This window comes from Peromyscus californicus, unplaced genomic scaffold, assembly GCF_007827085.1.
Source record: "Peromyscus californicus insignis strain IS unplaced genomic scaffold, ASM782708v3 Scaffold_1__1_contigs__length_55948999, whole genome shotgun sequence".
In the NCBI taxonomy this organism is placed as follows: Eukaryota; Metazoa; Chordata; class Mammalia; order Rodentia; family Cricetidae; genus Peromyscus; species Peromyscus californicus.
The window spans coordinates 19445489-19457684 of NW_026294492.1; the positions used below are offsets into that span (position 1 = coordinate 19445489).

Consider the following 12196-nt stretch of genomic DNA (forward strand, 5'->3'; position numbering starts at 1 on the left):
GTTTCTTCGTAAATACACGTTTTGAAACTTTTTTTTTTTCAAAACAAGACCTCACTAACACTCATTCTGAAATGACTTCTAAATTCCGTATAACAAAATTGGGGGCGGGGGCGGGGGGGGGGGGGGTGTGTGCCCACTAAACACAATTTCGTCGGTCCACCTTCACTTTGGCTAAAGAAAAGTGGAGGCCCGGTAAACTACACGTCCCACCATGCATTGCTGCCTTATTCAGAGTAGGTCTCTACGGAAACAGAAAAAAAAAAATTCTCCAAGTCCCACCTGTTACTTCGTTTCTAAACACCTCCTGCACTTTCAGCTCGGACGGCAAACACAAAAGCCTCGTGACCTGCCCTTGGCTCCCAGAGCCAGATAAGCAGGGCCCCCGGGTCTGGTGGCACCACCGCCTCGGCCGGGGAACGCCGCCGAGCTCCAGCGCTCCCCTCTCCTTTCCGGGGCTGGATGCACGCACAAGCCGCCTCCTGTCTGCATCCAATCGGGGCTCTCCAAGGCGCACAAGGGAGAAGAACCGGTTACTGGGCAAGCACAACACACGGTGCCGAGACAAGGGCTAGCAGTGCGGGGGCGACGGCGACATGACCCCCGACAGGGCAACCTGGGAACACCGAGGGGTCCGGTCGCAGCCCCCGGGAGAACCGGCAGCCGGCCGCGCCACCAACCCCCTCGCGCCGGCGCCCCGCTCTCCTCGGGGCTCGCCAACGCGACCCTAACCGCCGCCCTCTGCGCGCGCTTTCGAGCCCCTCAGCCCGGTCGCGGGGCCAAGTGACCTCCCTTCCCCGGAGACCGGCAGCCGGCGAGGAAACCGACTCCTGCCGGCCTTCCCCTCCGCGCCCCCCTCCTTACCGTCTTGGCGGCCTCCGCCCAGGTCCTGCCCTTCTTCCTACGGCCCTTTTCCCTCATGTCGGGTCCGGAACTGACTGGGAGGCTTCCGTGCCCCGGCTCCGGCTGCCTTCCCTTGCCTGCTGCGCCCTGCACGGCTTTTCCCGCGGGGCGGGGAAAGGTGGGAGAAAAGGGGAAGTCGGACCGGAGAAGCAGCTCAGCGGAGACGCGGCCACGCCACGGAGGCGCGCGGTGGCGGGGTGGAGGGGGGTCTACGGGGCGGCCGGTCCTGCTGCTGTTGCCACTGCTAACGCCGCTGCCATATTGGGGTCTTACTGTACAGGCAGCCGCTGAGGTCATGTGATCGCTCCCGCGCGGCCGTCACTACTGTACGCAGCCGGGCTGCGCGGACGAGCGCGCACTTCCGCGCGCGCGTTCCCGTCCCCCGTCCCCCGTTCCCCCCTCCCAACTTCCCCGCCTCAGCGTCAGAGCCGGCTGTCTGGAGCGGCTTCGCCACGCCCCTGAACTTCCTGTCTCGGGCCCGCCTCCGGCGCATGCGCGAGACGGAGGGCGGGCCCTCCAGAGTCTGTCGGGGGGGTCGGATGTTGGGGCGGTCACACCCACCGCGAAGATCTGCCGGCAGAAACGGAATTGGCTCCTTCCAGGGTAAGGCTGATTGAGCGGCTGCTGACCGCGTGTATGCCAGGGGGAACTCTGGAGACTTAAAGAGCCCGACGCTCGCCTAAGGGATCTTGCCAAGTACCGTTCCGATAAACTTCGTGTTGTATTTTTTTTTTTTTTTTTTTTTTTTTTTTCGAGACAGGGTTTCTCTGTGTAGCTTTGCGCCTTTCCTGGGACTCACTTGCTAGCCCAGGCTGGCCTCGAACTCACAGAGATCCGCCTGGCTCGTGTTGTATTTTATTGTGGTACAGGCTCATGGAGGGAAGGCCGATCTTAAACTCCAGATCCTGTTTTCCCATTATTGGTAATTACAGGCATGCACCACTGTGCCCTTGAGTTCGTTTTTACAAAGCTTGTCTTTTTAAAGATGTACAGCAAGCAGTTCTCGTCTATAATTAATCTCAATAGATGAGATAGGTTAGATTGATGTACCAAACTCTCGCGTGTAGGATGTGGAGAAACCAAAAACCAGATTGTTAGCTCACAAGACTTGCCTCTCAAACTTGGGTGACTTTTTCAGGCCACTAGAAACCACAGTTACATTTTTACATGTGATTAGTCTCATCAAAGAAATGTCATTTACCTCACTGAATTCAGCATGGCACGGTGCCTGTATGTATCAGGCATCCGATAAATATTTGTTGAACGATTCAGCTATGTCTGGTCAAGGACTATTCATTATTCATAATGTCAGTAATACCCTCTTGAAAAATCCAGAAAATAGCATTTACCTCAAGGTTTTGGTTGGTTGGTTAGTTGACTGATTTTGGTTTTTGATTTTTGGTTTGGCTTCTTTTTTGAGGTGGTTTCTTGTGACTTTGGGTGTCCTGGAACTCACTCTGCAGACCAGGCTAGCCTCGAACTGACAGAGATCTGCCTGCCTCTGCTTCCCAAGTGCTGTGATTAAAGATGTGTGCCACCACCGGCTGACAGTATTTGTTGTAAACAATACAGAATGAATGTATAGGGGGCTAGGAATAAACCTCAAAATCCCTGCCTCTCCTGGATACTGGATATTAAACCTGCACCTTGGCACAAGCTTTGTACCACTCAGCTGTACTCCCAACCATTTTGTTGTTTTTGAGACAGTCTCCTAAATTATCCAGTTGTTCTTTTTTTTTCTTTCTATTATCAGCTTGATACAGTACAAATTCTTATCCTAATAGTGAAATGTTTCACTGAGGCTTGCCCAGTGATTGAGTAAAACCAAAACTTATTATAAGCCACTGTCATCCTAGGGTCCCCCCTGCTATGTAGCTTCCCTGGTTCTGTGGGTTGCAGTCTGATTGTTCTTTGCTTTCTATCTAGAATCCACTTATGAGTGAGTCCATACCATGCTTGTCCTTCTGGGTCTGGGTTACCTCACTCAGGATGATATTTTCTAGTTCCATCCATTTGCCTGCAAATTTAATTTCATGCTGTCATTGTTTTTCTCTGCTGAGTAGAACTCCATTGTGTATATGTACCACATTTTCTTAATCCATTCTTCAGTTGACAGGCATCTAGGTGGTTTCCAGGATCTGGCTATTACGAATAATGCTTTTGTGAACATAGTTGAGCATGTATCTTTGTGGTATGAATCAGCATTCCTTGGGTATGTGCCCAAGAGTGCTATAGCTGGGTCTTGAGGTAGATCGATTCCCAATTTTCTGAGAAACCGCCATACTGATTTCCACAGTGGTTGTACAAGTTTGCACTCCCACCAACAGTGGAGGAGCGTTCCCCTTGCTCTGCATCTTCTCCAACATAGAATGTCATTCGTGTTTTTGATCATAGCCATTCTGACAGGAGTAAGGTGGTATCTCAGAGTCGTTTTGATTTGCATTTCTCTGATGACTAAGGATGTTGAGCATTTCTTTAAATGTCTTTCAGCCATTTGAGATTCTTCTTTTGAGAATTCTGTTTAGCTCTGTAGCCCATTTTTTAATTGGATTGTTCAGTATTTTGATGTCTAGTTTCTTGAGTTCTTTATATACTTTGGAGATCAGCCCTCTGTCAGATGTGGGGTTGGTGAAGATCTTTTCCCATTCTGTAGACTGTCTTTTTGTCTTATTGACAGTGTCTTTTGCCCTACAAAAGCTTCTCAGTTTCAAGAGGTCTCATTTATTAATTGTTGTTCTCAGTGTCTGTGCTACTGGTGTTATATTTAGGAAGTAGCCTCCTGTGCCAATGCATTCAAGAGTATTTCCTACTTTCTCTTCTATCAAGTTCAGTGTAACTGGATTTATGTTGAAGTCTTTGATCCACTTGGACTTGAGTTTTGTGCATGGTGACAGATATGGATCTCTTTGTAATCTTTTACATGTTGACATCCAGTTATGTCAGCACCGTTTGTTGAAGATACTTTCTTTTTTCCATTGTATAGTTTTGGCTTCCTTGTCAAAAATCAGGTGTTCATATGTGCGTGGATTAATGTCAGGGTCTCCAATTCGATTCCATTGGTCTGTATGTCGGTTTTTTGCCAGTATCCAATTATTCTTGAATTCCTTCTGTAGCTTTGGCAGCCTTTGAACTTGCTATCCTCATTGCTTAGCCTCTCAGTTACCTGGGGTTCCAGGCCTTCACCTAAAGGCACAACTCTAGAGATGACCTATTGTCTAGCATGTAAGAGATCACTAGATGGGTTCCAGCAGTTCATACAACCTCTTTCTATTATTGGCAATATTTCCTGTCTCAAAAATGGTGACTTTGTCACCTTGTCTTCCTAACACTGAGGCATTAAACCCATGAGGTCTGCTGTGGAGCAAGGTCCAGGTCAGCTGTGACTGTATGAAACCCTGCTTCAAAAAAGAACCAACAATAAAAAGTGTGTGTGTGTGTGATAAATGTGGATTCCTTTGTGGCTTTTTGAAACAGGGTATCTCTCTTTGTAGCCCTGGCTGTCATGGAACTTGGTTAGGTGACTAAGACTGGCCTGGAACTCACAGAGATCACCTGCCTCTCTCTGCCTCCTGAGTGTTGGAGTTAAAGGGATGCATCACCACACCCAACCTACATGTGGATTTTTTGAGTAATAGATTGATACCTTTCCTGGAATTTTAAATTTATCTTTACTTATTTATACTAGGGAATGTAGCTAGAGTTTTCCTGCCCAGCCCACAGTCAGGACAAATCTCTCTCACCCGCCAGTCCCACAGCCGCTCAGACCCAACCAAGTAAACACAGAGACTTATATTGCTTACAAACTGTATGGCCGTGGCAGGCTTCTGCTAACTGTTCTTACATCTTAAATTAATCCATTTCTATAAATCTATACCTTGCCACGTGGCTCGTGGCTTACTGGCATCTTCACATGCTGCTTGTCATGGTGGCAGCTGGCAGTGTCTCCTCCCACCTTCCTGTTCTCTCAGTTCTCCTCCCTGTTAGTCCCGCCTATACTTCCTGCCTGGCCACTGGCCAATCAATGTTTTGTTTATTGACCAATCAGAGCATTTGACATACAGACCATCCCAGAGCAAGGGAACAAATCCAGGACTTCAACATGTAGGCAAGTGCTCACCCACTAAGCTTACATGCTTACCTCTCAGTTCAAAAAGGCTAAATTAATTAGAAATTTAAAAAAAAAGGTGTTTGTAAGTTTGAGAGACCGTCAGCTACTGATCACAGGATTCTAGCAATTGATATGTACATATATTTTCACCAATCCCTTTAATAACTCACAGCACTATACATAAGATTCCTGGTACATGCCACCTCAGTACAAAGCCTGTCTCTAGTCAACTCAAGAAGGCCCAACTCAAGCCAAACCAGGGGAACTCCTAAGAGCTTTATGTCCTAACCAGTCTTGACCAATTTGCCAATGCTTGCCTAAAGTCAGTTCATGACTGGGAATAGGCTCTACATTGGTTCTGCTCAGAGTCCATGCCTCTGACCCTACATGGAACAATAGCAATGGCATTATGTCACAGACATTTCCTGGGGAAACACAAGAGACACAACACACTCACTCATCTACTCACCTCAGTAAGAGAGCCCACAACAGACCAAAGTATCCAGAACTATGGTGGTCCAGCCCCTCGATAGTACCCTCCCAGGGTCCGGGAAGAATCTACAACCAGCTGATAATTAATCTTAAGTCTCATTTATCTTTTGACAAAAATTAATAAAATACATTTAGAACAGAATTATTTCTAATCATATTTCTATAAGTTTTATACCATTGATGAACAGTTCATCAAAAGGATCTGGAATTGTATCTATTTATTCATATTCAAAGCTCAATATTTAAGAATCTAGAGGTAAATAACAGCCTGTATTCAGACTGGCAGCTTTAGAGTGCCTTTGTCCTGCAGCGGCCTAGTGTATAGTATGAACAGGCGATCCAGAATTCATGAAGACGGGTCAATATCCTGTGAAGACATGTAAGCATATCCTCTTCCTGACAGTATGAAAACATCAGGACCTTTTCAGATACCAGTGAGAAGAGCGTAGAGGCTTAAGTGTGACTTTATGTCTTGGCCTGGGGGTAATAAGGAATGCCTGTAGTGGGAGATGTGAAAAATTAAGCACCAATTCTTAAGAGCTCTTGAAGTATATGTAAGGCTGTTGTCTATAAATGAGCTCTAGGCATTCCTAAAATTGAAAAGCAGTGAAATAAATGATGTATTACTTCTTATTTCATAACCATAAATCATAAGGACATAAGCCTCATGGGTGAGCTTCCATAGGGAGAGAATTTATAATTGTTGGACAGACATATGAAAAGGTGCCAGTATATCCTGTAGAGCCAGCTGCCAATCTATAGACTCATAAGTTTCATAGTTTGATATAAATATAATATCATCTGTGCAATAAATGTATTGTAATATATATGTATATACACATATATACTACATATATATTATTATTAGTTTGGGGGACTGTGAGGAAGCTATAATTGACAGTTGGTTCTGATAGTTAATCTGTATATATATAATGAGGAACTCTGCTCAATAAATGAGTCCTGGATAAACAGAATTTGCATTTCCTGCTCTGTATGTCAGCTTTGGCCTCCATCATGGCAGGGTGAGTAGGCAAGCTAAAAGGGAAATGCTGACAATCTTTAGGTTGAGGAAGTATGGCAAAGAAGCGATCTTGTAAATTTATAACCATTGTTATTTTGATTCCTAGGGATGGTAATGGGAGATGGCAAGCCAGGCTGTGAGAATCCCCTTGGCTTTAATAAATTTTATTTAATTTCTTAAGATCCTGTAACGGTTTATAAGCCTGATTTTCTTTAAACAACAAATATTGGGGTGACTGAAGGACTGGTGGGAGGCTTTATATGCCCTATTTTTAAGTTTCTCCTCCACCAGACAGGTCGCAGTTACAATTCTCTCAGTATTCAAAGGCCATTGTTTGATCCGGAAAGGAACAATGGATTTTCCTGACATGTGGCCAGCAGTGAGGGCCATAGTGGCCCCTAGGACAAATCCTGATAACCTCGGCCATGTCTGTCATTTATAAGTTCTGGAATAATGGGCTCAATTATGCCTTGAGCTTGTTTACTCAAGTTCCTTTAAGTTTAAAACCCATCTGTAGCATTTGAGCTGATATTAGTCACAGCAGAGATTAATGGTACATCCATTTGTTACAGTATGTCTCTTTCCCATAGTGTTGTTAGGTATGGAGGATGACGTATGGGCAGAATATGCCATAATTTTATCTATCTGACCATCTTAATATTTTTGAGCTGCTAGCAATACTGCTAGGTTGACTTAGGCCTATAAGAGATGAAAGAGTAATAATCGTCTTAAATACTTGACCAATCTTTTCCTGAAATATAAGAAACATCCGTGCTTATGTCTAGCAAGCCAATTATTTTCTTTCCCTGTATTTTAAGTGTTTAGTTGGTTTGGAATATTTAATTTCCTAAACGCAGAAAGCCATATCACTAGAATCCACACCATCAGCTCCCTCAGACACTGCCCTGCATGAATCTGAATTGTTTTAGTAGAGAGTTGTACAATGATCTTAATTTCTTCAGTAAAGTCAGGAATCAAACCCTCCACGGAGGACCTTAATATTTTGTACAGCAGGGGAGCTACGGCCTATTATTAGCCCCAGTGTCCCTTCTGGGGAGGTCTGTAGACTCTTATATTAAGGTATACATAAGTTCATTCTTAAAGCCCATATATCTATTTCAGACCTCAATAAAAATGTTATCCATAGATCTAACTTAGGCTTACATTCTCAGTATCTATAGGTCATTTACTGAGACTCAGGTATCATTTATAACATATCTAGATATTTTTATATTTTTCTATTCCAATGGCTTGCACTACATATAAATTATTTCTTAATGTTCTTAAACATTCTTTATATCTAATCCTTTATATCCTTATAAAAACTTTACATCTAAAAGCATTTTTGTATTTAATTCATCAGGAGATATAGGTGATTGATTATTGAGACTAGCCAATGTAAAGTGAATTTTTTTTTTTTTTTTTTTTTTTTTTTTTTTTTTTTTTTTTTTTGGTTTTTTCGAGACAGGGTTTCTCTGTGTAGCTTTGCGCCTTTCCTGGAACTCACTCTGTAGCCCTTACTCTGTAGCCCAGGCTTGCCTCAAACTCAGAGATCTGCCTGGCTCTGCTTCTCCAGTGCTGGGATTAAGGCGTGGTCCAACACTGCCTGGCATGAATTTCTTTTAATAAAGGAACAATAAAAGGTCATTTTGAAATCTGTTAGGTGAGCTATCTTTTACTTAAAATTGGATAGTAAGGCAAATTATCTTTATTTTTTTTTTTTTTAATTATTTATTTATTATGTATACAGTGTTCTGTCTGCATGTATGCTTGCAGGCCAGAAGAGGGCACCAGATCTCATTACAGATGGTTGTGAGCCACCATGTGGTTGCTGGGAATTGAACTCAGGACCTCTGGAAGAGCAGTCGGTGCTCTTAACCTCTGAGCCATTTCTCCAGCCCCCGCAAATTATCTTTAAACCTGGTAAATGGAAATATAATCTAAATGATCTCAAAGCATAGTTTGGACAAAACCCTGGCAATAAGGGATATGGCAGTTTTGTCCAAAGCTTAAACATTTTAAATGTTAGGGGCCTAAGTAATGAATTGGTTATATGAAACTTAGCATACTTAGCATATATATAAATATGATTTTGTATACATTACAGAATTTGATCATTCATGAGATAATCAAGTTTTAATTTGTATCCTAATAATTATCTCTATTAGCTTATAGCTTTGGTACAGCTTATCCTTAACAGTTTACAGTTTAGGTTGGCCAATCAATCAATAAGTTTCATTTCTTAATTATCTTTAATTAAAGTAAACTTATTCTTTTTTTTTTTTTTTTTTATTCTCAGGGGAGAGCGCCAACACAGTCCCCCACTACCACAAATTATGCAGTCGAGTTTCCCGCATTTGGGGAAATCACAGGGGTCAGCACTTCCGGAGTGCAATGGATAAGCCTCGCCCTGGGAAAACCACCTTCGTGATCACGGTATCTCCCCTGCCAGGTAAGTATAAAAGTAAACTTATTCTTAACAATGTATAAGTTAGTTGTCTTTGTAAACTTAGAACTTAGGTTTTATACCTGTCCGGTTAGCCTTAAAAATATGAAGCTTGTGGTGGTTATTTTAATATAGAAACAGGAGCTCTTATTTAAAAATATGGTATATAAGGAAAATGACAATTTAATAAATCCTTTAAGGTGTATCATGAAATGAGATAAGCATAGTTAAAAAAAAAAAAAAAAAAAACTAAACCGGAGGAGAAATGTTTTGTTGTTGTAGCAGCTGCAGCCGGTTGGTCCAGTCTGTATCAAGCCAGACAGCCTCCAGAAATGGAGAGGGGAGGGAAGGGGTGGAGACAGACTGAAGTGAGCTGAGATGCAGAGAGCAGACAGTTAGGTTCAGAGAGAAGACGGCAGACGTTGATGAATCCATACAGGTCTAAGGGCGTCCCTCACCAGGACCTGTTTTCTTGCAATGGGTTGACTGAAGTTCTTGTACTTGGCCAAGATTTTTGTAAATTACCAAGAACTTAACAGTCAACCCAAAAGAAGAGAGAGAGAGAAAGAGACACTTTTTTTAAATACAGCAATAGACAAGTTGGGAGTTGCCATTATTATTTTAACTGGTACTATCCGGCATGTGAGGCCTGCATTATTATTTAAATGAGGGCTGCTGGAGCAGAGCTCCTAGTAAGCTGCAGGGCAGTTTTGAAGGTTTACAGCTCAAGTTAGCCCTTAGATTCCAGTAGTTTTAGCAAAACAGGCTGTTTGTAGCAGGACACTGCTGCTACTATGGAGAACATAGTGAACTTCATTAGCTCTAGTTTACACTCTCAGGAGGTCTTGTAGTGTGATGATCTCTTTGTAAGACCCCGAATGAAGTAACAGCAGGTTTCTCCCTAGAAGGGAGGGGTTAGAATCTGTGCCGCTTATCATAGTCTGAAGGTAAGTCAATTTCATAAGGTTGGCAGCTTTTAGGGGTCCCCTAAATCTCTCCTTACGTTTTTTAGGAGGCCTTATGGGATTAAGATAGTCTGTTGTTTCCTTATCTAAGCCTGTAAACTGACTGGAGCTGACTGAAACACCTTCTGTAACTTCTATCAGAGGCTGTTCCCCCCTCCCAGCTGAGGACCGAACCCAGGGCCTTGTGCTTGCTAGGCAAGCGCTCTACCACTGAGCTAAGTCCCCAACCCCCAGAAGCTGTTTCTCTTCAGACTCATTCTGACAATTTGGGGGGGGGGGATTCATGGCTACTCACCGTTCCAAACGGGGGCGGGGTTGGTGTCCCCGGGATCTACAGCATCCTTCAGTGAAGACTGTAGCTGATACTCCAGAGGTCTTCAAAAATTGTACCTCTCGAAGAGTTGAGCCTCTAACTGGGCAACCCTCTGTGAAGCGATACCTCTCTCCCTGGATATGCTCCAAACCTTACTTATCAGTCCCCCCCCCCCCCAACCTAACATTTAAATCTGTTCGTGGCATCAGGTATCGGGGACTATGGGGGTCCAGCCCCTCAATAGTCCCCTCATTTTGAAACCAATGTCCAATTTGATGAACCAATGAGTTTTGTATTGGGGTCACTAACAAGAGCATGGGTGAGTGGTGACTTACAAGGAGCAGGGATTGTTGGTTTTTAAAGTGGTAGCAGTGCAATGTTAGCAGCACTGTTACCATGCGAGAAAAGTCAGGAGGTATGACAGAACCCATTATTAATAGTTTATTAGGGGAAGAAGACAGAAGGGGTGCTCAGGCCTGTGGGAGACACATGTAGAGAGAGGGGAAGGAGGAGTCTGTGACCGGTGTCGTAAGGATTCCCCTGCACATGCACATGGGCTTACGGAGCTAAGCCATGCATGCACATAGATCGCATGATCACACTGTGCACAAATGACGTGATCACACAGCACACAGATTACGTAGGACGTAAGGCCCCTTACTTGGCTACTGAACTGCATGTGTGGTCATTTAGCCAAGAAATCCAACATTCCAGGCTCTTTGCTTGTTATAAAAAAGGGTGGGTGAACAGGAATAGGGGTGCTGTGTCTCCCAAGAACTGCTTCCTGACTTGGTGGGCATCGGTTAACTCTTGAGGGGTAGGGAAGGGAGCTTCTGAAGTAGCCAGCCGTCCTGGGGGTAATGGATTGTCCTCTGCTGCTTTGGAATTGTCTGGCGAGGTGCTGTCCAGGTGGATTCAAGCTGGCTCCAGAGCTCGCTGACCTGTCCAGGTGGATTCTCTGGAGCTCAGAAGAATTTTTAAACATATTAAGAAGTATCCATGGGAAATTTAAAACCTTAAGCTGTTGACCATGATGTTACAATGTTTAGTACTCTGCTGTATTGGATATTGGTTGGTGTTAGTGAGAGAGAGAGGGAGATAAAGGGAGAGAGATATTTGGAACATGCTTTTAATTTTTACCTGAGGTACACCTTATCTGAGACAGATTTTAAGGCACCTATTTCCTTTATTAGTTTAGCATCCAGTTTGACTGTTACTGTTCCTTACTGCCTGGATATATCTGGTGGTTCTCATCCTCCAGCTCTATGGTGGCCCTGTAACAATTAGCTGAGTAGTTAATTAGGAGAGGGAACCAGGAAGGAAAAGCTTGTGGGTTGGGACCTCATTGTTCTGGAACTGGTGGCAAGGCTGTGCATCCTGGTGTCCTCTGGAACTTAGAGAGAGAGAGAGAGAGAGAGAGAGAGAGAGAGAGAGAGGGAGGGAGGGAGGGAGGGAGGGGAGGGAAGAGGAGAGGAGAGGAGAAGAGGAGAGGAGAGGAGAAGAGAAGAGAGAAGAGAGAAGAGAGCCAGCGCAGGGCCCCGTCTGTGTCACTGTACATGAGGAGGAGAAGAGGCCCTGCTGACAGGTATGGAATGAGGCAAATGGGGAGCAAGTGAAATAAAGCTCCTTTCTTAGCTAGAAAATCTCTTCCCATTAGGGGCACAGGGCAAGTTGGCACAACTGAAAATGTGTGGGTGAGAGGAGTACCCTTGAAAATGCAGTTAAGTGGTGGGGTCTGGAGAGGTGGGACCCCAAAAACTCCCTCAGGACTGAGTAAGTGGCTCAGTGTCCAAGAGGAAGGAGTGGACGCCCCATGCTGTAATGGCTCTCTCAGGTTCCCTGTTAGCCCATGGCCAAGCCTAGGTAGGTGGTTTTGGTCTGATGCTCCCATGCCATGAGGTGCAGGAAGGCCATCAGCTCACCAGTGTTCCTCTTGGTGCCACTTCGAACA

General features: G+C 44.5%; 1 protein-coding gene and 1 non-coding gene across 6 annotated transcripts in view; both read right to left on the reverse strand.

The window, feature by feature from the left end:
- Asxl2 (ASXL transcriptional regulator 2) overlaps positions 1-1327 on the reverse strand; it is a 95485-nt gene extending 94158 nt beyond the window's left edge. For 4 of the 5 annotated variants that reach the window (XR_008220149.1, XM_052746044.1, XM_052746043.1 and 1 more), the window contains exon 1: positions 862-1327. Coding sequence is in view for 3 of the 5 variants with exons in the window: in XM_052746044.1 (XP_052602004.1) it covers positions 862-1197 (336 nt within the window). In the remaining 2 variants the exon portion in view is untranslated. The remainder of the gene's footprint in view (positions 1-861) is intronic. The other variant, XM_052746046.1, reaches the window with a different exon arrangement.
- Positions 1328-8817: 7490 nt separating this feature from the next.
- Positions 8818-8981, reverse strand: LOC128116105 (U1 spliceosomal RNA). The gene has a single exon (XR_008220367.1). It is a non-coding gene; the product is annotated as a U1 spliceosomal RNA (small nuclear RNA).
- Between the last annotated feature and the right edge of the window lie 3215 nt (positions 8982-12196).